The following is a 26230-nucleotide window of genomic DNA, read 5'->3' as shown; positions in this document are numbered from 1 at the left end:
GAGGCGGGGGGGGGGGGGGGGGGGGGGGGGTGAAGAGATAAATGGGAGGGGGGTGTGGCTGGGGAGAAGATAGCTGAGAGTGCAATAGATGGATGGAGGTGGGGGTAAAGGTGATCGGTCGGAGAGGAGGGTGGAGCGGATAGGTGGGAAGGAAAATTGACAGATAGGACAGGTCGTGAGGACAGTGCTGAGCTGGAATGTTGGAACTGGGGTAAGGTGGGGGGAGGGGAAATGAAGAAACTGGTGAAGTCCATATTGATGCCCTGGGGTTAAAGGGTTCTGAGGCGGAAGATGAGGCATTCTTCCTCCAGGCGTCAGGTGGTGAGGGAGCGGCGATGGAGGTGGCCCAGGACCTGCATGTCCTTGGCAGAATGGGAGGGGGAGTTGAAATGTTGGGCCATGGGGCGGTGGGCTTGATTTGTGTGGGTGTCCCGGAGATGTTCTCTGAAGCGCTCTGCGAGGAGGCGTCCAGTCTCCCCAGTGTAAAGGAGCCCGCATCGGGAGCAACGGATACAATAAATGACATTGGTGGATGTGCAGGTGAAACTTTGATGGATGTGGAAGGCTCCTTTGGGGCCTTGGATGTAAAGGATGGGGTGGGGGTGGGGGGGCTGCGCGCAGGTTTTGCAATACCTGCGGTGGGAGGGAAGGTGCCAGGACGGGAGGGTGGGTTGTTGGGGGGGTGTGGACCTGACCAGGTAGTCACAGACTGAACGGTCTTCACGAACAGTGGAAAGGGGTGTGGAGGCAAATATTTCTCTGGTGGTGGGGTCCATTTGTAGGTGGCGGAAATGTCGGCGGATGATGCGATTTATGCGGAGGTTGGTGGGGTGGAAGGTGTGGACCAGGGGTTTCTGTCATTGTTGCGGTTGGAGGGGTGGGGTTTGAGGGTGGAGTTGCGGAACGTGGATGAGATGTATTGGAGGGCATCTTCAGCCACATGGGAGGTGAAACTGTGGTCTTTAAAAGGAGGCCGCCATCTGGTGTGTTCTGTGGCTGAACTGATCTTCCTGGGAGCAGATGCGGAGGAGGCGGAGAAATTGAGAATACGGGATTGCATTTTTGCAGGAGGTAGGGTGGGAAGAGGTGTAATCCAGGTAGCTGTGGGAGTCAGAGGGCTTGTTGAGTTGGTCCTCATTTAATGGAGATGGAGAGGTCTAGGAAGAGGAGGGAGGTGTCAGAGATGGTTCAAGTGAATTTAAGGTCAGGGTGGAACGTGTTGGTGAAGTTGATGAACTGCTCGACCTCCTCATGGGAGCACAAGGTCGCCAATGCAGTCAGCGAAGTTTCATTAAAAAACTGCTGTTCCAGAGAAAAGACCGAGAACTCATGTCCCTGTGCACATGGGTGATTGTTCTCTCTCTCCCTCCAGGGCCCGGAATAAAGATGAAGGACATAAGGATGATCATTTGGGCCATCATATCTGTGCCAAATCGTTGACAGCGAAGTGGTGCCGGTATAAGTCCGGAAGATGGACTGTTCTACGTAGCCAATACGTGGTTGAAGATGCCCTCCAACGCATTTCAACCACATCCCACACCTCCCCCCTCACCTCCGTCCAAGGCCCCAAAGGAGCCTTCCACATCCATCAAAGCTTCACCTGCACATCCACCAATGTCATTTATTGTATCCGCTGCTCCCGATGTGGTACCCTCTCCATTGGGGAGACTGGACGCCTTCTTGCAGAGCGCTTCAGAGAACATTCCGGGACACCCGCATGAATCAACCCCACCGCTCCACGGCCCAACATTTCAACTCCCCCCCCCCCACTCTGCCAAGGACATGCAGGTCCTGGGCCTCCTCCATCGCCACTCCCTCACCACTCGACGCCTGGAGGAAGAAGGTCTTATCTCCCACCTCGGAACACTTCAATCCCAGGACATCAATGTGGACTTCACCAGTTTCCTCATTTCCCCTTCTCCCACCTTACCCCAGTTCCAACATTCCAGCTCAGCACCATCCTCATGACCTGTCCTACCTGCCAATCTTCCTTCCCACCTATCTGCTCCACCCTCCTCTCCGACCTATCACCTTTACCCCCACCTCCATCCACCTATTGCACTCTCAGCTACCTTCGCCCCAGACCCACCCCCCTCCTATTTACCTCTCGACCACCCCCGCCCTGAGGCTTCCAGCCTCATTCCTGATGAAGGGCTTTGGTCTAAAACGTCAATTTTCCTGCTCCTCTGATGCTGCCTGGCCTGCTGTGCTTTTCCAGCAACACACACAACTCTGATCTCCAGCATCTGCAGACCTCACTGTCTCCTATTTCAGAGGACAGTTAAAAGTAAACCACATTCTTACAGTGTGGAGTCGCATGTAAGCTAAACAGGTAAGGTTGATAGGTTTTCTTCCCTAAAAGTCATTTTAAGAAACCCATCTGGTTCACTAATGACAATCAATAGTGGTTACATGGTAACCATTAAGATAGCTTTGTTTTATTGGATTCAAATTTCACCACCTGCCGTAGTGGGATTCATACCTATGTCTCCAGAGCATTAGTCTGGGTTCTGGATGACGGGTCCCATGACCTTACCACAATGTCACCACCTTCTATATAAGGATGATCATCTGGGCCATCATATGTGTGCCAAATCTTTGACAGTTACCCTGAGCAGAATCTCCTTTCAGAAATAGGTGAGAATGTATAGGGTATAAACAGGTAGGGAAAGAGTTAAGTTCTTGTTTCACAAAACTCAGGAGGTTCAGCTGAGCATGACTCAAATCAGATAAGAAATTAGTTAACAACAGGGTGCTGGAGGCAAGGGTAATGGGTTAGCAAGGTGGAAAAGTAGTCATTATTTTGAGCTATTTAAGGTTAAGAACATTCATTGTGTGGCTTAATCTTTGCTATTGACACTTGTTCATTGAAATGGCCAATTAATGAATATGTATGTTGCTTTATCTGGATGCTCCTCCCTATAAAATGACTATATAATTCATTAAGAAACTGCTGTTCCAGAGAAAAGACCGAGAACTCATGTCCCTGTGCACATGGGTGATTGTTCTCTCTCTCCCTCCAGGGCCCGGAATAAAGATGAAGGACATAAAGCCATACTGTGTCTCTGATCATTTTGCTTTAACTGAGGGGGGAAAGAACGGGACGACAATATTGGCGCAGCTGGCACGATCCAAATGAATAGTTATGAACGAACAGCGTCAGCGGCCACCCAGAACATCGGTATCTCGAGACGGATGGACCCACAAGGTAAGATTTTAAACCTTGATCCCTCTCGATATTCCTGTGTATTGGAGATGGTCCCCTTGCTTGATTGCTCTCTATTGTACAGAGCAACTGCTTTGCCTTCTTTGAATCAGGATTTCAATTCAATGTGTTTTGTGGGCTGTGTAGTGGAGGAGATTTTGTTTTTACATTGAAATTGTACAATATTATGTCGTTTTTAAAATTATCAAACTTGTAACCTTAAGACAAATTGAATGAATGCGTTGAGCCCCTGATGTGTTTGAAACATTACAATGCCTGTTTAAAAAAAAACAGTCGGGTCAGTGGTCATGCTTTAACCAGATGAGAGTATTGTAATAAAATATCTTTGCTGCTGCTGTGTTTATAATGCAAAGTGTTCACAAAAAGAAGAGTGCATTTTGAGTTTGATGTTTTTAGAGCATATTAGAACTTGAGGCTGTTTCAGTTCTTTCAATTATTGTTCAGACTTCATTGGCCCCCTTCATATTGCAAATTCAAAGAATGTTGACTTCTATCAAAGTTGCCACAGTAATTCCAACTGTTTTACTTGGGAATTTTCATTTAGAGAACATATTTTAATATATTCTCCATTTGTTTCCCACGAACGTTTGAGATTTAAATCTGAACTGAAACTGCCTCTTAAATGGCTTAAGCACAGGAAACATTGTTGTTGCCTTGCTGTTCCAGATTTTGGAAATACTTTTCCTGACAGCTTTCACATTAGTCAAGTATTAATTTGTTAAAGGAAAATAATTTTTGAATAACCTGAATGAGATACCCAAGTGTTTGATTTCAGGACCATTGATTGTTGTTTATAATTGACTAAATTGTTTAGGCAGTACAATTTAGAAGTTTATGGGTTATATAAAACTTGATAATGTCCTTAACAGTGAACAGAATAACAAACTTCAAGAATGCGAAATAGGTCGACACAATTTTTAGTGTAGTTGAATGTGTGACTGTCTTCATACTGACACCCACCTTTGCAAGCAAGGAATGAGAGAGGAAATGCAAAGATACTTTCAGCAGCTAACTTCTTCTCCACAGTTTCTCCATTCACAGATAAAGCACACCTTTGGACCACAGCCCACCCCTCTCAGTCTGATCCAACAGATTCATTCAGCTGCCCAGTCACGAGCATGAAAAGTGAAGAAGCTAATGACAGTGAAGAGGAGCTCGGGGTATGCTTTTTTTGTCAGTGATCTTCCTATGGATATTAAACCACGTGAGCTTTGCCTTGTCTTTCGATTACTTAAGTGATCATGAAGATTCCCTGATCAAGCTAACATCACAACAGCCAGTTGGCTTTGTTACAGCTGCTGCTGCTGCACACTGATGTGTGCTGGTATCCTCCACCTGAAGCATCACTGGCAGGATAGAAGTCTCGTCAGCTTTATTAAGTATTTAACTCCCCTTATGCAAGAAATCAGGTTTCTCTGGAGTGGTGTGCAAGTACAGACTGAATTTTGTTTTCAGGTTGGACTTTACTGAAGGAGATTTTGGAGAACTGGCTTGTTTCCACTCAACTTGGAGGGGATGGAGTGGTCACTAAGGACTGTGGATTTAAGAACTTTCCTGGGGATTTTTTTTCCCCACATGGAAGGATTCATCAAATTCTATCTACTGTAACAGACTAGTAATTTATTTTTATAATCATTGTATGCTGTGTGTCAATGACTTGCTTAGATGCTAGCTGTCAGAGTCTTATGAAAGCTGGCAGTGCCATTGGTTATCATGAAATAATAAAAGGAGGGAATGAGAACGTGTATAGGGTGTAAGCAGGTAGGGAAAGAGTTGAGTTGAGTTTTGTGAAACAAGAGATTCGGCTGAGCATGACTCAGATCAGATAACAACTTACAGTTAACAATAGGATGCTGAAGGCAAGGGCAATAGGTTAACAAGGTGGAAAAGCATTCATTATGTAGAGCCATTTAACAATATTGGAAGCATTCAGCATATAAGGTCAGTTCAACAAGGTTAAAAAGTATTCATTATGTGAAGCCACTAAGGTTAAGAACATTCATTGTGTAACACCAGATGGCTTAATCTTCACTACTGACACTCGTTGATTGTAATGGTCACCTAATCAATACGTATGTTGTCTTATCTAGATGCTCCTCCCTGTAAAATTACTATTAATTCATTAAGAAACTGTTTTCCGGAGTGAAGACCATGAACTCATGTCTCTGTGCACATGGGCGATTGTGCTCTCTCCCTCCAGAGCCCGGAGTAAAAATGAAGGAGGTAAAACTATACTGTGTCTCTGAGCGTTTTGCCTCGACTGAGGGGGGATCCCAGCCAACATGAGGAGCTCCCTTCCTTCATTTTTTTTGTGGGGGTTGGGTGGAGTGCTGATCTGTGAAAGACTGCCTCAGAAAACCCAGCCTATTAACTTGGAAGAAATGCTGCTCTGATTGATGAGCAGGCAAGGGGATGGGTAATAACTAGGTTTGTTTTGGATGAATTTCAGTTCAGGGAGTGTTTAGCTGAAGCACCAGCCAGAAAAGCTATGAATTAGTCAGGTGCAGAGGTAACGAAAACATGATGCCATTTCCAGGGATGGTTTAACATTCACAAAGCTTGATGTCTACAACTTGGGGATATTTTTTGTTTAGTTTTGTTGACAATTTGTTGGAAGATGATAGTGGGATGGGTGCCAGTGGAACCAGAATTAGTCAGGTTCGATAATTGGAAGGATGATCAACCTATTTTGCTATGTTGCCTTCTGGGCAATATAAGCAAAAACGTCAACCTAGCAATTTCTGCTCAGTGTCATAACAGGGAAATTACAGCATTGTTCCGAATAAGGAAGCTTAGCAGGAAGTCCCATTTCTTGATTGCCCTGGGACATTTTACTATGTCAAAGTGTGCAATATAAAAGCAAGCTGCTACTTTAACTTATATCCAACACAATGATATGTCCCCATGTTGTTAAACAAAGTATTCTATGCCTCAGAGGACAATGGAGATCTGCAAATTGCTCATGTAAAAATCAAAGTGTAAAAAGAGCATGAATCGATAAGAAATCGAGCAAATACATCTGACTCACTACTACTATCCAAATTTTTCACATGCGGTATCTTTAAGGTTGACCAGAAACAAAACAATTAGCTCTTCTAAAGCATGAAGTCTCAATTTAAAAAAAATATCTGATTATACCTGTTGTGTTGATCCTCTTTGTCAGTGTCCATCCCATCTCTGAAAGCAACACAAACAAATAATCTTTGGAAGGTTTTCCTCTGTTCCAGAATGCAAACAACAGCTACAGAATTATTAGTCTGTCCCAGCCAAACACTACCATCTCTTATTCCAATGTGACTCATGGAATTTTTCAACAAATAGAACCACCAAATGCAGAAGGGCTCCGTGCATATTTGCACAAGAGATAGAGGGAATTATGGGGGCAAAAGTAGCATGGGCAGTGGAATAAAAGGGCCATGGCAGAAGTAAAAAATGATCCAGGCAGACATTGCAAGCGAACAAGCAAAGAATCCAAGGAAGCGTGGGCAGATGAAAGAGGGAGCTAATGGGCGAGATGCCAAAAGGGAAACCCAACGAATGTTGGGGTGAATGGGGAGGGGGAGGCACAGATCAAACCAGAAGGTAGGAACAAATGGGCAAATGAAGGATTGGATGAGAAGATGGGGCAGAGTGGACAGAAAGAGGGCACACAAGCTAGGGAGAGCGAATCCATGACTGAACACGAGGAGTCAAGAGCTGGATGTTCTGTATTCTATGTTAAGGCTGAACAACAGACTTGGATCAAAATTCCTGAAGAAGGGCTTATGCCTGAAATGTCGATTCTCCTGCTCCTTGGATGCTGCCTGACCTGCTGCGCTTTTCCAGCAACACATTTTTCAGCTCAAAAAAGGTGTAACACAATGATGAGGTGGTATGAGTCAGCTGTATCCCTTTGTTCTACAAAAACGATTTGTTACGATATTTAATGAAAACCCCACACTGTAAGGTTGGTGTTGACTATAGACAATGTTTAAATCGAAGCACCAAAATCCCATGATCCATGTCCGCACTTGAATAACCTCTTAATACACTTTCCTACATCACAGAAGTGGTAACCCTTCAAATATACTTCACTTTGTAAAGCACTTTGGGACAGTGAAGTCTTGGAAGGCACTCTATAAACACACCTTCTATCTGTGTATCAGGATGATTCATAGTTTACAAAGTCATCCATTATATTTTACAAACTATCACTTGTTAAAAAGGTCTCTACAATACAGATGAAATTTCACAAAGATTCTATTTTAGGTATTTAGCAACAATTCAAAATAGCACAATAACAGTTTGAGAACTTGAACTAGACTCTAAAAAAAAAACACTTTTTAAAGACTGGTTAATAAAAATCAGTAAAAGTGATCAATTTGTCATTAAAAATCTTACTGATATCATTCAGTGAAGATCAGCCCCCTCCCTTAACTAAGCCTATTGTGACTAAAATACAACATCCAGTGACTCCCAGCTACATCAAGCCTTCACGGAAATAAAAAAAGGCCTAGCACTCACTATATTAGTGACAGTTTATAGCAGGAAACAAATTTTCCAAATAGAAAAATGTCTAATTACTAACTGGTCTGTGTAGTGTTTAAATAGCTAAATCTGTGAGTCAAAATCTAATAGATCATAAAATGTCAGAGCTCAGAAAGCACTCTGTTTGATCGAACTGAGTGACTCATCAGTGTTAAAAAGACTCTGCTCTGGTGCCACTTACTGATCAATTTGAAACAACTCATTACACCATCTTGTCTCTCTCCTCCCAACTCCTAGCTTTCTGAAGTGAACATGTGCTAAGTTGTTTCATATTTTCAAACTAAAAGCCATCAAGTCTGAGAAAAAATAAGGACAATAATCCTTTTACTTCCGTGACAAATGAATTTACAATGGCTTAAAATGCTAGATAATACCTGTTGGTCAAAACCATTCAATCACCATTTTCAACTAAACCCATTTGATACCAGAACTCGGTCATTTCATGTCAACAGTTCTTGAGTAACCACCTTCCCCAGTGAGGTCTATGATTTGGCTCAATGGGTGACTGTCATGGCTTGGGCTGTATTCCTTTGTTCTGGATTTTCCACAAGAAGAAATAGTTTCTCGAGATCTATCCTAACAAAACCCCTTAACATTCTGAACTCCTAATATTACACAGTTTAGAAATGTGCCAATTTATTTTCTCAGATTCAAAGTGAATGACCTACATTTATCCACACTGAACTCTTAACTACTATAGTTTTGCATATTCTACTGTGTTCTTTTATAATTTCCTACAACTACCAGAACTACATACTGCTCTACTACAAACATAGAAATTAGGAGAAGGAATGAGCCATTCAACTCATTTGAGCTTTCTCCATCATTTAATAAGATCATGGCTGATTTTATTGGAGTTTCAATTCTACTTTCCTACTCCCAATACCACTTGACTCACTTATTAGTTTAGAATTTACCTACTTCTGCCTTAAGAACATTCAACGATTCAGCTTTGCTCTCTAGGGAAGAGATCCAAATACACATGACTTTCATGGATACATTCTCCTCATCCTCACCTTAAAAAGGGGGTTATTTATAAACTGTGTCCCCTAGTTCATGTCTCATCCTTCCAGTGTCCACACTGTCAAGTACCTTCTGGATCTTTCAATAAGATCACCTCTCATTCTTCTCAGTTCCAAAGGATACAAGGCCAGCCTGTCCATTATTAAGCAAGCTGCAACCTACCCCAAGTCCAGGTATCACTTGAATGAAACTTCTCTGAACTGCTTCTAATGCACTGACATCCTTTTTTTTCCCCCAATATGGAGACCAAAACTGCACACAGTACCCAAAGGTGGCCCCGCCAATTTTCCATACAATTGTAGCAAAACATTATGATATTGATATTCCATTCTCATTACAATTAATGACAACATTCTATTTACCCTTCTAGTCACTTACTGTACCTGGACATTAACCTTATCTGATTCATGTTCAGGACATCCAGATCTCTCTACACCTCAGAGTTCAGCAATTTCTATTTCAGTAACATACTCTTCTATTCTTCCTTCCAATGTGGAGGAGTTTCGATTTTCCCATATTTTACTCCATTTGGTAGATTTTTACCATCTTGAAACCAATTTATATTCTTTTGCAGTCTTCATAAAATATTTTCAAACCTGTCTTTGTGTCATTAAGAAATTTAGCAAACATACACTCTCAGTCCCTTGACCCAATCATTGATAATAAATTGTAAATAGTTGAGGTCAAGGGTTGATTCCTGGCACTTCACTTCCCACATCTTGCCAAACTCAAAAAGTGCCTGCTCTAGGTTATTTTAGTTAACCAATCTTCTTTCCATGCTAATATGTTATTCCCAATGCCATCAGGACTTATTCGTGTAGTAACCTTTAATGTATTGATTTGGAGATACTGGTGTTGGACTGGGCTGTACAAAGTTAAAATTCACACGACAGCAGGTTATAGTCCAACAGGTTTAACTGGAAGCACTAGTTTTCGGAGCGCTGCTCCAAAAGCTAGTGCTTCCAATTAAACCTGTTGGACTATAACCTGGTGTTGTGTGAATTTTAACTTTGATGTATTGCTTTGTTATATGTCTTCCAGAAATCTACATGTAGCAAATTCACATCTTCTTCTTTATCCATGTTGTTTGCAACCTTTTCAAATAAATTCAACATATTAATCAATCATGATTTCTTTTTAATAAAATCATGTCGACTCTGCCGGATTACAATGGCACTGTATGAATGCCTTGCCATAATTTAATAGATTTCCAGCATTTTCTCTATGACAGATATTAACTGGCCAGTGGATTCCTGCTTTCTGTCTCCATTCTTTCTTGAATAGGAGTCACAAACACCATTTTCTAATCAGACCAGACCTTCAGGGAATGTAGCAAATTTTTGAAACTAGAAACCAATGCATTTTTGATCTCAACAGCGGCCAAGACCTAGTAGTTAATGTCTGCTTATCTCCTGTCCTTCGTTCAAAAACAACACTGGCTATGCTTCAATTAAAGTACTTGGTTGTTGAGCACTTGGAAACTCAAAGAGAGCTACGATATAATTGCAAGCTCTTCCGTAAAACTGATCACATCAAAAGTGTGTGCGTGCGCAAAAGGAATAATTGACATCCAAGCCAATTGTTATAAACTGGAATACATGAATAAGCAACATTAGTTCTTAACAAATTGAGCATATGTAAGCTGCAATCTTGAAACGTGACCAAAAAAATCAATTATTCTAACAACAGGATCTCTCAGTTTAAAAAATTCAAAATTACTCATGCAACATTTTAAATACACAGGATGATGGTCTGATGCAGCATGGCTTATTTGTAAAGTGACATCTCAATCAACCTGTTATTCAATTCTAAGCTCCTGAAGTCAGAGTGGTGGTATCTTCTTAGGTCCCATGGTCATCTTTATAAACTTCCAACAGCTTCATAAATGATCTTGGTTGCGCCCTAATTCAATGTCACTGAAGAATATCTCAGACTATTCTCTCCAACAAACACAAAACCAAAAAAACTGGAGTGCCTTTGACTTAATCCCAGAGGGCTGTGCAGCCAACAAAGTAATTTTTGAAATGTAGGCAGGACAGTGTAAGGTAAGAAACACAGGACACACAAGCTCCCACAAATAGTAAAGAGACAACCACCAGATAATTTTTGTTCTTTGTGTGATTTTGATGGAAGGATTTATATTAGATAGAACACCAGGGACAGCTTCCTTCCACTTCTTCAGAATAATGCCTAGAATCTTTTACAGTCATGTTTCCTTTCACAGCTGCCATTTCTGACTGTAGCAGCACCAGGCAGGGGAGTGTCAACTTAGTGGTGTGCCCATGTTTCTGGAATTGGAGATGACCCACTTAATAGCTAAAACAAACTAACGAACATCTGAAATAAATATTTACATTTATATTGGTCTGGATTCCCAAACATCAAACCCCCACATAGCCCCAATGCCCACACAATCTACTTACCATCCCTCACCCTTTCTGCATCTACCCCATCCACCCCATCACAAATAGATAACAAAAGACACGGAGAAGTGGAAAGAGTCAAGTAGATTCTATAATAAAGAGGGAATTTCTTATTGAGAATCTGCTGCAGAGAGGTTGTCAAACTGAAGATAAAGCCATCATTATTTAAACTTACTGATAATCTGTGGAACTTCCTTTGCGCTTCCGGTTAAAGTCCATGCTTGCTGTGCCCAAGGAGTTCAATATTAATCCACTTGGATCAGATGAGATAAAATCATTTATTGTTGAAGAGATGTCCATATTTTGGTCTGCCATTGGATGATCTGGAACATTTTAAAGTACAGAATTACAGTTACCTTCCAGGTCAACATATCACCTCATTATTATGCATTTCACATGCGCACCCCCCCACCTCACACCCCCAACTTCCATCAAAACATACGCAGACATCCTCACAAAAGAACCAAATTGACACCTGGAAGTTTAGATGAGGAGAGTTCAAGATGCCCAATTGTAGCCTTAGAGTCTCCACTAAGTGCTCAGAGAGTCCTCAGGCATCACCTTATCACAATATCTTGAAAGCAAGAATTTGCATTATGTAAAATGAGAAATCAAACTGGTAAAACCCACATCCCCTGCCTCTCTGGGTGTAGAATGCACCATCCAGACCAACATTTCCATGAAGTACTGAGGGAGTGTAGTTTTGTTAGTGGTGTCATTTTTTTGCATGAGGCAATAAAACAAAACTTGCATAAATATTAGCATGATGAACCAACTGGCATACTTTGCTGCTGTTAAATTTCTAATGATTGGAAAGTAAGACAATGTGTACAGAGAAACAAAGCCACCCTTAGAGTCTATCCAAATAAAAGACGGTCTTACCTCCTTCCATTTTCCCTTTGTCCATTTCAGGTGGTGGAAAGAAAGAAAGACTTGTATTGATATCCAGAGGAACCTCGATTATCTGAATATTGGATTGTCTGGCAAGATTGCAAAGTCCCGATGGTTGGCTAAACTGTATAAGCCAGCATTCGATTAACCGAACAAAATACTCCCCACCTGTGTCCTTCAGATAATCGAGGGCCCTTTGTAGCACCTTTCACATCCCTGAGATGATTGCAAAGCGTTTAAAGCTAATAAAACATTTTATTGAAGTACATTCACTCGTAATGGAGGAAATGTGACAGGTAATTCACGCACACGCTCTCACAAACAAATGTGCAAATGACCAAATAATTGATTTTTATGCATTGAGAAACAAATATTGATCGAGGGTACAAACAACAACTTGCAATTAAAGAGCATTTTAGGGAAAGGTCCCAGTTGGGTTATGGCCCATGCATTAATGGTGGAATGATTAAAATTTGGAACATGCAAAAAAAATGGGCATTAGAGGATTGAAGAGATCTATGATTGTCGGGTTGGAGGAAATTACAGAGCTAGGGAGGGGTGAGTTTGTGGAAAAATTTGCAAACCAGAATGAGAACTTTAAAACTGATGCTTTACTAGCCTAAGAGCCAGTGTAGATTAGCAAGAATTGACATGATGAATGAATGGAACATATTGAAGTAAGCACTGGCAGCAGGATGTTTAGAGAGGAGTGTACTTTATGGAGGGCATAACATTGGCTCGGAAGTCATTGGCGTAGTCAAGTCTGGAGTGGAGATTTGAGGGCTTCACAAGCAGATGAGCTGAATCTGGGAGGGCATGGTCAATTATAAATGTAGAAGTAGACATCATGTTGGGGTTGTACAGGACATTGGTACGGTCTCTTCTGGAGTATTATACCCAGCTCTGATTGTCTTGTTATAGGAAGGATATTAAGCTGGAGAGGGTTCAGAAAAGATTTACCAGGATGTTGCCAGGAATGAAAGGTTTGAATTATAAAGACAGCCTGGCTAAGCTGGAACTTTTTTTTAAACTGGAGTGTAGGAGGTTGAGGGATGACCTTCTAAAGGTTTATAAACTCATGACTGGTATAGATAAGGTGAATGGTACATGTCTCTGTGGAGGCTTCAAGACAATGGGGCATTGAAGGAGAGAGAAGGAAGATTTACAAAAAAAGACATGAGGGCTTTTTTTATGCACAGTGAGTGGTTTGTATGTGGAATGAACTTCCAGAGGAAGTGGTGGATGCAGGTACGGTGACAACACTTAAAAGATATTTAAATACACACATGAATAAGAAAGGCTTGGAGGAATATGGGCCAAGCGCAGGCTGGTGGGACTAGGTTAGTTTGGGATTATGGAGCTGTTGCACTGAAGGGTCAGAGTCCATGCTGTATGACTCTGAGTCTAGGTGAATCATTATGACATTGAGACTGGAGACTGAAATCTCAGCCTCGGGTCATCCAAGATACCAAGCCTACAGTTGGTCAAGCCTCACGTAGATTCCAGGAAGGGAACAGAGTCAGTGACAAGGGAATAGCATTTGTGGAGTATTAATACATTCAGATTGTTATTAAAAATGGTATACAGAAGCCTTCAAAGGACAGCTGCATGAAACATTTTGTCATACATTCTCACAACGTAGGTGTCCTTGGCAAGGTCGGCATACAACTAAGTGGTTAGGTAAACCATTTCAGAAGACAGCGGATATGGAATTGGAGTTTGCAGGCAAAGCAGATGGAGGCAAAAGAGCATGTGCGTAAGCTTCCTGAAACACATTCAACCAGAGTGGACTGCCATACATATACACCAAGTTAGACAAGAATGACGAGTTCCCTTCCCTTCAAAAGGACTTCAATAAACCGGTTTTGTTTTTACAATCGTCCATGCACACTTTGACTGGCCAGCTTCTTTAAACAAATATTTTGATTATTGTTTTATATGAATTTAGTTCTCAGAAAACCATGGTGGGATCTGAAATTACATTGTCTAGATTATTAGTCCAGGTTTCAACACATCCTGACATTGCTCATACCCGATAGAAGGGGGTAATGTTGGAGTACAAGGATAGAAAGGATTGCTTGGAGGAAGAACGGTTAGGTCCATTCTTGGAGCTTTCACCTCCTGAACCTTTGTACCCCGACCACATGCACATCGTGGCAATGCCAAGTAAATAGATATTTCATTACCTGGTTGGCAGTCAGGAATTTGTTTGCCCCTCTTCCTCCCATGCCTGATTTTTGCATTCCTACCACTATAAATTTACTGTCCCTCTGATTTTTGTCCTAGGTGGCTCACATTACTGTCCTGAAGATTAAACCAAAATATTCTGGAGATTTGGCCATCTGACACTGAGTTTCACCAAGACTATGTTAGAGTTAACCCACATATAGGTTCCCTTACAACACGGGGAGCCATCATCGGTGTTTGACAACCGATTATAATGATGTAGTGTTTGAAAACAGGTACTGTTCCTACCAGACTGACACCTACTGTACAACCACAGCTAGACCGAGGTGGCGATCATGGGCAGAGGTTAATCCACCCTATCTAACTGGATTGGAGGGAGGGACGTCTGGACTACTTTGCAGAGCTAGAAGATGGATACAGTAACAAATACCATTCTCGTCCTCCTTTTCAAAAAAAAATTTGAAGGAAGATTTCTGGGAAATTCCTCTCTTGCCAAAATCAACCAAATCCTAGGAGACAAATGTGATGGGGAAACAATTATAGTTTGACACTGAGAATATCAACCAAAGGAGGAGAGAAAGACAACAAAAGCTATTTGTACATAGAGCTATTGAAGTATTAAAACGACAGAGTCCTGATTCAGAAGGCAAAGAAAAATAAGACAGAGAGCTGAAATTTATAATACTATAAGATATAGGTTCAGCATTAGGCTATTTGGCCCATTGAATCTGCTCCAATCAAGGCTGATATGTTTCTCAGTCAAGAGTGTAGTGCTGGATAAACACAGCAGGTTAAGCAGCATCCGAGGAGCAGGGGAATTGACGTTTCTGGCATAAGCCCTTCATCAGGAACGGCTTGAAACGTTGACTCTCCTGCTCCTTGGATGCTACCTGACCTGTTGTGCTTATCCAGCACCACACTCTCAATTCTGATCTCCAGCAGCTGCAGTCCTCACTTTCTCCTCCTGATATGTTTCCCAACTCCATTCTCCTGCCTCCTCCCCTTACTGATTAAGAACCGATTTCTGTCTTAAATACACTCAATGACCTGGCCTCAACAGGCTTCTGCAGCAATGAGTTCCATGGATTTACCAGCCTCTGGCTGAGGAAATTACTCATCTCATTCAAGAGGATAAACTGACAACCAATAATATCTGGCTGTTCATATATTGCACTAGTTAATGACATTGAGAAAACACACTCTTCTGTTGTTGTAAAGGAAGCAAACTCAGAAACATACTATAAAGCCATAGTTAGACACAGATTCTGTTGAAGCTCCAAAGACCATGATCTCCACCGCCTGGAAAGACAAGACCGACATGTAGGAACACTACCAAGTCACTGAGTTCCCTCCAAGTCACACACCATTGTGGCTCTGATGTACATCACTGCTCCTTCATCATTGCTGAGTCAAAATCATGGAAATCTATCAAGTAACACATTTGAACACCTTCATTACATGGAATTCAGTGGTTCAAGGCAGCAGCTACCACCAACCGGGGTAACTAAGGATTGGGTGATAAATGCTCGATATACCATCCACATACACATCGCAAGAAAAATGACATTAAAAGAATGATTAAACTCCATACATTTTCAGCTGTCAGCAAATGTTTCAGTACAGATTTATACACTAAGTTTATGGAGTTCTTGCATAAGCTGTACACACTCAAAAATAGAACATGGTTTCTTGATAACAATATGTCAGGGAGCTTTATGAGAAAATAAAAAAAACAAATTACCCGAACCAATCATGTTGCCAAGATACATTAAAGGCTATCTGAATACATGCCACATAGGCGACTTCCTGATTAAGTTCCCTTGTGAAATCGGAGCAAATGCCAACAGTGATGGCCTGGAAACAGTACAGTTTATCTCATTAGGTTGCTCCATTTCTTTCTGCTAATTTGCACAGCAATCTAGTCATTCTAAAAGCAACCAAACCTTCAGCCGACTTGAAGTGCTACAAAAGGGAATCCACGCAGCAAGACCTGATTTTCTCATCGCTCGATTGTTGAAGGAGCAGTCATGTGACTGGCTTAATCATACACCAAAGCTGATTACATGGTGAGGCTAACACCTCTACTAAGCAATAAATCAAGGTCAGTCCGAAAGTAGGTCAGATGAATCAGCTGCTGGAGAAAGAATCGGTGCTACCATCACTGCTAAATTAACCCTTGTCTCTCACAATAAGCTTTGACAGATGAGGTTACCCTTATAGATATGACAGAGTTAAATCTAGATACACAAATCAATACAAGCAACAATGGAGGATAATGTAGCCATGGAAAAAAGGAAACAAAGCATTGAAGTTCACTTCCAAGAAGATAATTAAAAAGCAGAGAGGATGTGTTAAGTTTGCGTCAATCCTTTGTTAGATCTCATACAGAGTACTGTGCAGAGATCTCCAATGTTATAAATTAGATTAACAGCCACCAGGGAAGGTGCAAAAAAAAGATATACAAGCCTAATACCAGAATTAAGAGTTTAAATCCATCTGGAAAGATTTGTTGCAAAAGAGAAGGTGGGGAGTAACCTGTTGGAGGTGTTCAAAGATTATGAAAGCATTCGACACAATAAACTTTGGGAAGATGTGGAGAAGAGGGGGATTTGGGGTTCACAGGAAATCACTGAATGTTAGAGTAGTACAAAAAAAAACTTAATCAATTTTCTTTGTTTCAAAGGGGCTGAAATGTAAAATGTTGACATTATGAACTCAGTTTGTTCTTATTGGAAAAAAGAAGGTTTAGGGGAGATTTGATAGAGGTGTACAAGATGATTAGGGGTTTAGATAGGGTTGACAGTGAGAACGTTTTTCCGCGTATGGAATCAGCTGTTACTAGGGGACACAGCTTTAAATTAAGGGGAGGTTGGTATAGGACAGATATTAGGGGTAGATTCTTTACTCAGCGGGTTGTGAGTTCATGGAATGCCCTGCCAGTATCAGTGGTGGACTCTCCCTCTTTATGGTCATTCAAGCGGGCATTGGATAAGCATATGGAGGTCATTGGGCTAGTGTAGGTTAGGTAGGCTTCGGTCGGCGCAACATCGAGGGCCGAAGGGCCTGTACTGCGCTGTATTTTTCTATGTTCTATGTTCTATGTAGATTCCATTGGAAGCACTGTGTGCATTCTGGGCACTGTACTTCAAAACAAATCTATTTGCCCTGGAGGAAGCAGAGATTTATCAAAACGATATTGTAAATAAAAAGGTTAAATTATGAGAATAGACTAAGTTTGAATTCCCTTAATCAGAGAAAATCAATAGAGCTGTCCTTGAGATGTTTAAGATACTAGAACAAATGGACGGTTTTCCTTTATGAACCTTACTTCCTTTGCTGGGGTAAAAATCATGCCAAGTTCATTTAGAGGTAATGGCAGGAAGACTTTCTTCAAAAATAGGGGCAGAGAAAATTAGGAATTCACCCCTAAACGGTGTTGGGCCTGGTGGGGATCCATTGATAGTTCCAAAACGGAGACAGTTAGATGTTGTCAGTTAAGAATAATGAGGCCCACAGGGGCAGCTATTAAGTAATTGGACATTGGAACAGCCTTCAGGGGCTGAACTACCTCTTGCTGCTCCCATGAGCAACAATTTCAAAGAAGCGTTATTAAAAGGAAAGCAAATTTAAGTGATGCAGCTATTACTGCATGAAATACCTAAAAGCATGGAAAAAAAAATCGATGCTCAATCTTGTACACTTTCCACAATTATCTTGTGACAATGTGCAAGCTTTCATGATGAAAACATGAACTGTAAACAAAGAAAAGACATTGAGCAGTTTTCAGATTATTACATGCTGAAAAAAATCAATGGTTTTTCTTGGAACATTGATCAGTGCTTGCACAAGTAGGTGGAGGAGTCAAATAAGTGGGGAAGTAATTGGGCAGAGAGGTAGCCCAAATCCCTGTGTCCACAGGACATTTGCAAACTAAGGTCCATGGATCCATGATTGAACAGAATTTCCCCAGTTCTTGGAGGTCAGTTTCCCAACTGACAGAAAGTTTCAACCAATACAGTACTGTTGAAACTTGGCAACTTGCAGCAAGGGATTTTATGGTCATTTAAAATATGATTGTGACCATAGAAAGAACTTGCACTTCCATTAACTTCAAGTGCCTCAAAGTTCTTTGCAGTGAAGTAAAAACTTTTTCAAAGTGCGCTTATGCATTGGTTGTAATGTAGGAAATACAGGAGTCAATTTGCATAAAGCAAGCTCTCACAAAAAAGCAATTTGATAATCACAGATAGTCAGTCAGCTTTCTAAATTTGTAAGTATTGCTTGAGGGTTAAGCTATTGGACAGGACAACAGGGAGAATGCTCCTGCTACTCTTCAAAGCATCCCATGGAAGTTTATGTTCCTACCTGAGTGACGGAGGCCTCGATTTAAAGTGTCATCTAAAAGATGGAACATCCAAAGGTGCAGCATTCATAGTACAACGTGTCAGATATTTGGACTCAAATTGCTGCAGGTGACCTGAATCCATGACCTATCAGAAGGGAGAGGGGGCTGTCTATTGCACCATGGCTGACTAATATGAATGTCTCTCAGCGTGCAAGCATATCCCTGGGAATATCTGAATTAATTTGAACTTAACCTGCAGCTTTTTTTCCGAATGACATTCGGATTCCCAACAACCAACCTCCCCACTCATCCAGAAATCAACTGATTATTCACTGCCTTCACAAATATGATACATAAGAAGTAGATCGGCAAAATAGAAGCAATGAGCATACATGGAAAGCAGCACTGAGGGTTGGCAATATCAACATAGAGATAGTTTTCATGTCAATTCATTTGGCATTAAGATTTCCCTTATCTGTGCCACACTATATCATTCAACTCCCTAACAAAACAAATTAGAGCAGGAAGCTGCAATATCTTTGATTTGTGAAGACGGAGGGGAAGTATGAAGGATCATAGAATCATACTGTACGGAATAAAGCGTGGAGCATCAAGTTTGTACCATCAAAAATATAAACTCGTCCCACTTTCAAATACTTGGCCCATAGCCTTGAATGTTACGACACTTTAAATTTTCACCCAAGTCCCAGGCTGTGTATTCCGGATCATTACTCCCATCTGGGTGAAATGTTCTTCCTCAAATCCCCTCTAAACCCCCTGCTTTTCACTTCAAAATTGTGCCCTCCTGTTAATTTCACCTTGTCCATGCCCCTCATGACATTATGTCAGGCACCTGTCCCCCACAAACCCCTCCCTCATTCCTCCCACTCCAAACAAACCAGTCCAAGCTTATCCAGCCTCTCTTCTTTACTGAAATGCTCCATCCGAGGCAACTTCCTGGGAAATGTTCTTTGCATCCCCTCCTGTACAATCACATCCTTCCAGCAGCATGGTGACCAGACTGCACACACTATTCCAGCTGCGGCTCAAACAAAATTTTGTACAGCGCCAACATTACCTCCCAGTTCTTATAATCTACACCTCAACTGATAAAGGCAGGCAAGCACCATGGATGCCTTCTTAACCATCCTCTCAACCTGCCCAGCCAACAACAGGGAGCTGTAAACAAACACATTAGCCCACTCCCCCTCTCCCTACCTTCCCCTCACTTTTGATAGCCCATTATGTGCAATGTGAACTTTCCTTGGAAATAAATTCATGGACTGCACAGGTGATTATAATGGTGGTTAGTATTTAAAAAAGGAATAAAAACGTACAAAAGAAAGTCACAGTGATGGAGCAATGTTCTCACTGCTAAATTCAGTCGGGTGTGAGAGCACTTCTGGATAATATTAAAAAAGGGAAAAAAGAAAAGATAAATCCTGCAGAATTCAGGGATCTGGGGTATGAGTGGAAAGATGGAGATGAAGTCCAAGATCAGCCATGACTGTACTAATGACAGTGTAGGCTTTACAGGCGGTATAGCCTAATCCGATCTCCTGTATTTGTGTTTTTTAAGTATGAATGGTAAAGTGAAATGCACAGGCTACTGACGTATAAGAAAGTGAAACAGCTGAAATTACAACATTCAGTTGGTGGGTGGCCAGAGGAAGCACTGATGGGAGAATCAGTTATGGGGAAAGTGGTCGTAGAGTTGATGTAGGATGGGACCAGGGTTAATAACTGACCTTCCATGGCATTCCCCAGAGTTACATGGAATGCTTTGGAATTTATAGCTCAGGAAAAGGCCATTAATCCCAAACGGTCCATGCAATTGTTATGGTCCATGAGAACCTCCTCCATATCAGAACTTCCTTCTCCCACATATGGTTATCATGTTAGGATCATCTGGAATGGCATAGCAGGCTCAAGGACTGTATTATATACTCCTGATCATATTTTAAAATTTTCTTATTCCAATAAATATTCTTTTGGGTAGAGAATTCTGCATGCCTCTAGGTAAAAAAAAAGTTTCTCATAAGTTCTTTATTGCATTTATTAGTGACTATCTTATAAATATGGCTTTAGCTCTGGTTGTCCACAAGTGGAAACATTTTGATCATTTTTCAAACTTTACTCCGGTGACACCTATTTTTCAGACACCCTCCAGAGATCAGCATCAGCTCTGATTCTGTGGGTCGTACCCCTTGCTTCCAAATTCCAAGTTCAGGTTAGGGCTTCAGCACAAAAAGCAAGGCTGACACTTCAGCACAGAGCTGAAATATGGTCCCTTTTAAAGGCAGGATATTAAACTGTTTGCTGGGTAAACATCAAACAATTTTGAAGATCAGCAAAACTCCTCTCCCCGAGATCCTGGCCAATGTGTAATCCCCAAATAAACTTCACAAAAACAGATTACCTGTTCATTATCGTATTGTGGTTTGTGGAGGTTTGCTGTGCACAAATAGGTTGCCATTTTGCCTACATTATACAGCAACTACACTTTAAAACCAAGCTGTCAAGAGCTCAGTAGCCATGAAAACACTATATCAGCAATCTTTTTTTATTGCTGTTATGGATATTTGACTGTGGACATTTTCAGCACCTTTTAAAAGGTCATAACTCTTAAACAGCTTTACAGATTTGTTTCGCAGAATATTTACAACTTTTGGATTTTATCCCAGAAACTAAAACACCCCTTAGATTATGGAGGTGGCTGTGACTGACTGCAGCCTCTAATGGCCATCACTAAAATTACCTTGAACTTGTTTGAGTGCCTAGTGGTGTTTGGGGGCTAGCGGGAGGGAAATTGTAGAGAGCAAGCAGAATTTATCTACATAGAGTAACCTCTTCAAAATATGTTGGACTAGCTGTAATGATCTCCATTGATTAAAATTGATGGACAAATTTTAAACTGATTACGAGTAAGGCCTCAATCTTAAAAGATGACCAGTGTTTTTCTTTTGCACGGTGTGGAAGCATTTTACATGTAATGAAGTTTTCCTTCAGTCACTATTAGAATAAACATGGTAAATGTTCCCCTAAAAAAAAAGTCAGAGAATACTATTACAATATCAAGAATACAGAAATGAGGGGAAATATCCCACTCAGTTAATACATACAAAAATCACAACACTCCTGACTGAGCCTTAACTGTGCAGCAGTGAGATACATCGGGTTTACAAATGGTGTTTCATACGCAAATACACAGACCTGACATACTTGCTGAGGTAGGCATTAGCAACAAAGGTACACTTTACATAAAGAAATTTAAAATAACAATATATTTTCAGTTCACAATGCAAAAATGGCCAGAAAGGCACAACTCAGTCTCAGAATATCAGCCCCAAATATGAGAATCAGACTTAATAACATGGCAAAACATTCTAAAATGCTTCATACTAAACCACGCAATAGATTATCAAAGACAGGAGGCCAAAAGCCTCATCAGACACAGGTTTTAGAGCATTTTAAATGAGGAAGAAGAGGTATAGAACTAAATAAATATTTAGGGGGAATATTCCAGGTAATTGGGTCAAAGCAGCTGAAGTTTATAAATGTAATAAATGAAATGCTAATCAGATGTTTATGAGGGAATAAAAAAATCATACAAACATTATACAGCTTTAAGACTACCAAACATGTAAAATAAGGCATTTGCCATTTTCCATAGCTATTTATAGCAGTTAATATTTGTCAAATTCAGCGAGGTCAGAAAAACATGGTTGCAGAAGTGAATCCAACATAAGGTACAACATTTACCACATAACAGACCACAGAACTAGAGGGCATAGGTTTAGGATGAGAGGGGAAAGATATAAAAGAGACATAAGGGGTAACTTTTTCCACACAGAGGGTGGTACATGTATGGAATGAGCTGCCAGAGGAAGTGGTGGAGGCTGGTACAATTGCAACATTTAAGAGGCCTTTGGATGGGTATATGAATAGGAAGGGTTTGGAGGGACATGGGCCGGGTGCCAGCAGGTGGGACTAGATTGGGTTGGCATAGACAGGTTGGACAGAACGGTCTGTTTCCATGCTGTAAATCTCTAAGACTCTAAGAGAGAGATGGTGACATACGGGTAATATCAGTAGACTAGTAATCCAGAGGTTCAGGTTAATGCTCTGAGGAACACAAGGTCAAATGCATCTATGGCAACTGATAGAATTTGAACTTTGCTTATAAATCTGCAATATAAAACTGGTCGCTGTAATATCAAACATGCTAACTTTTGCCAATTGACAAAACAAAAATAAAACCAAGGCTCTTTAGAGAAGAAATGATCTTTTAACTAGGGAAGGAAATCTGCCATATGTACTTGATATAGCCTACATGCAACTTCAGACCTATAGACATATGGCTGATTCTTAGCTGCTCTTCGAAAGGCCTAGCATGCCACAGTTCATGGGCAGTTGGTGGTGGGCAGCAGGCCTTGCCAGGGATACCCATGTCCCTTGAAAAGAATAAAGGAAATAAAATCTATACCCCAGATGCCAACTTTTACCTTTATTTAAAAAAACAAATGGACTTGCATTTCAACATTATTTGTTTAGTTTTAATCTTGGCATATACATTTTATTTATGTCACACCAATCCAAAACACCCCATTGATCTGCAACAATGTGCATGTACGCAGGAACTTTAATAGAGTAAAAAGTTTCAAGGTACATCACAGGAGCATTATTAAGTGAAACGTTAGGAACTATTAATTAAAGTGACCCAACGTTCCATCAGAAAGTGCAGGTTTTGAGAAATGTCTTGAAAGGTGCTAAGACAGACAAAGAGGTTTTAAGGAAGGATTTCCTGAATTTAGGGCCTATTCAGCAGGAGGCCAGGATGATGAGGGCAAAGTGAACTGGAAGAATGCAAGATGTCAGTATTAATGGAGAGCAGAGATTTCGGTTGGCAAAACCCTGCATCAATGACTACTAGATCAGACACACACGCATACAAACACAGTATCAGACCACAGGAAACAAAATCACAAACGTCATAAATAAAAAGGGCATTTCCACCACTGCAAATTGTTTGATTGCACGAAGTAGCTTCTGAACGATGTAGTGCAAGTTGAAAGTTGTTTACTGATAAAAAGATAGAGAGAAAAACGGTTCATTTGTTATGACAGGAAGGGAAAAGCACGAATGCTAACCTCTTTCTGCTCCGATTTGTTTTCCCCCCTCTTTCGAACTGAAAACAATGTCTGCAAAGGTGTAAAATACATTGTAGGGGAGATGCGTGGGGAAGAAGTGGGGATTGCAGCGAGAAGGAAATGGGGATCCATTGGCTCCAGTTCCAGGTGAGTGCAAACTGGATTAACCTGTAGATCGAGAGTGGGGGGGAAGAGAGAGTATTAAAGCCCAGCCCCCGCAAATATCTGCAGCCTGAGCTGCGGCAGTGGGTCACTCACCTTGCAATGGGCGGAGTGCTAAAAGGTATTCCCTCCTGCGGGTATGCTGCCTTGTCGCCGGCTTCTACACCTCGCTGCTGAACCTGAACCGTCACAGCCACCGCCACGGATACAATGTCGCAAGGTTCCACTGACCTACTTCCAGCCGCTGACGTAACCACTGACCTGGATCCTCTGGAGTCACACCCCCGCTTCCTGTCAATCACCGCCCCCTCGGTGTACAGCTCAACCACTCGGCTCACCGCACCTGCCGCCGCGCCAATAGGGGAGCGCCTTTCTGCCACCACCCCTTTCGGGGGGGGGGGGTGGGAGACGGGCGGACTGGACCAATCGCCGTCCGTCACCGGCTGGCCTCGGGCCAATCAGAAACAGCCGCCTCCGTTGATTGGATGGGCGGTGAAAAAACACGCGCAATGAGCCAACCGGAGCGTGGCTCGCGCGGACGGGCTGGTGTGTCCGCGGTCGACCAATCCGGGCTTCCCTTTCACCACCGGCTGGGGACGATGCAGCGGCGGTGGTCGCCATAGCAACGGGCTGCAGGATGGATCCAGAGAATTAAAGAGAGAGGTGGATTGGAGCAGCAAGGTCAGAGTGGGCCAAAGGGAAAACAAGCTCTACTGTTTGGGGAAAAAAAAACACACCCAGGTACGTTAAAGAGTTTATTGATGGGACTGTGAACATAGGTTTTTAGATTAGATTCACTACAGTATGGAAACATACAGACCCAACACTGACCCTCCAAAGAGTAACCCCACCCAGACCCATTCCCCTCTGACTAATGCATCTAACACTATGGGCAACACAAGTTTATTAGCAGCTCCTAAAAGGGAGTTGGATAAATAGTCAAAGAGCAAACAAAATGCACAAGCGTGAGCAAGCCTGCAGAATCGACTCTTGGAAAGAACCAGATTAAATTCCCTACGGTGTGGAAACAGGCCCTTCAGCTCAACAAGTCCACACCGGCCCTCCAAAGAGAAACCCACCCCCTATATTTACCCCTAACTAATCCACCTAACACTACGGGCAATTTAGCATGGCCAATTCACCTGACCTGCACATCTTTGGACTGCAGGAGGAAACCAGAGCATCCAGAGGAGACCCACGCAGACACGGGGAGAATGTGCAAACTCCACATAGACAGTTACCTGAGGTGGGAGTTGAACCCGGGTCCCTGTGAGGCAGCAGTGCTAACCACTGAACCACCATACCGCCCCCAACTAGCACAGGCTTGATGGACCGATTGGCCACCTCCTGAGCGGCGCTGTGCTCTAATTTACATCCAAACCAGAAAAACCTGCTACGATTGAATAATCTTTAGGCTCAGGATTGAGCCAGAAAGTTTTCCCATGTTGCAAAACTGAGAGGTGACACCTTTATTTGAAATGGCATGTGCTGGAGAAACTCAGTATGTTTGGCAGAATCTGTGGATTGGAAAACAGAAAGAGTTAATGTTTTGAACCCAGTACCCTTCTTTAGAACCAAAAGCAGATGGAGAGAGGTGATTTTATGCTGATTTTAGGTTGGTTGAGTTGAAAAGGGTGGAGGCAATGCCCAGTGTCTTTTATATCTTTCCCCCTCACCCTAAACCTATGCCCTCTAGTTCTGGACACGCTGACCCCAGGGAAAAGACTTTGTCTATTTATCCTATCCATGCCCCTCATAATTTTGTAAACCTCTATAAGGTCACCCCTCAGCTTCCGATGCTCCAAGGAAAACAGCCCCAGCCTGTTCAGCCTCTCCCTGTAGCTCAGATTCTCCAACCCTGACAACATCCTTGTAAATCTTTTCTGAACCCTTTCAAGTTTCACAACATCTTTCCGATAGGAAGGAGACCAGATTTGCATGCAATATTCCAACAGTGGCCTATCAAATGTCCTGTACAGCCGCAACATGACCTCCCAACTCCTCTACTCAATACTCTGACCAATAAAGGAAAGCATACCAAACGCCTTCTTCACTATCCTATCTACCTGCGATTCCACTTTCAAGGAGCTATGAACCTCCACTCCAAGGTCTCTTTGTTCAGCAACACTCCCTAGGACTTTACCATTAAGTGTATAAGTCCTGCTAAGATTTGCTTTCCCAAAATGCAGCACCTCGCATTTATTTGAATTAAACTCCATCTGCCACTTCTCAGCCCATTGGCCCATCTGGTCCAGATCCTGTTGTAATCTGAGGTAACCCTCTTCGTTGTCCATTA

The 26230-nt window shown here is 41.9% G+C and overlaps 1 protein-coding gene across 6 annotated transcripts in view; it reads right to left on the bottom strand.

Annotated features, from left to right (window-relative positions):
* The window catches only part of bmal1a (basic helix-loop-helix ARNT like 1a), a 68181-nt gene extending 44010 nt beyond the window's left edge, over positions 1-24171 (bottom strand). The window contains exons 1-3 of one of the 6 annotated variants that reach the window (XM_072592510.1): positions 24031-24171; positions 11375-11522; positions 6365-6403 (exon numbers count right to left, since the gene is read on the bottom strand). In XM_072592510.1, the coding sequence (XP_072448611.1) occupies positions 6365-6403; positions 11375-11514 (179 nt within the window). In that variant the 5' untranslated portion in view covers positions 11515-11522; positions 24031-24171. The other 5 variants (XM_072592513.1, XM_072592511.1, XM_072592508.1 and 2 more) reach the window with 5 other exon arrangements.
* Between the last annotated feature and the right edge of the window lie 2059 nt (positions 24172-26230).

This window comes from Chiloscyllium punctatum, chromosome 22 (genome assembly GCF_047496795.1).
Source record: "Chiloscyllium punctatum isolate Juve2018m chromosome 22, sChiPun1.3, whole genome shotgun sequence".
Classification (NCBI taxonomy): domain Eukaryota; kingdom Metazoa; phylum Chordata; class Chondrichthyes; order Orectolobiformes; family Hemiscylliidae; genus Chiloscyllium; species Chiloscyllium punctatum.
Note: the sequence above shows the minus strand (reverse complement) of the source record. Positions and strands in the feature narration are given on the sequence as shown.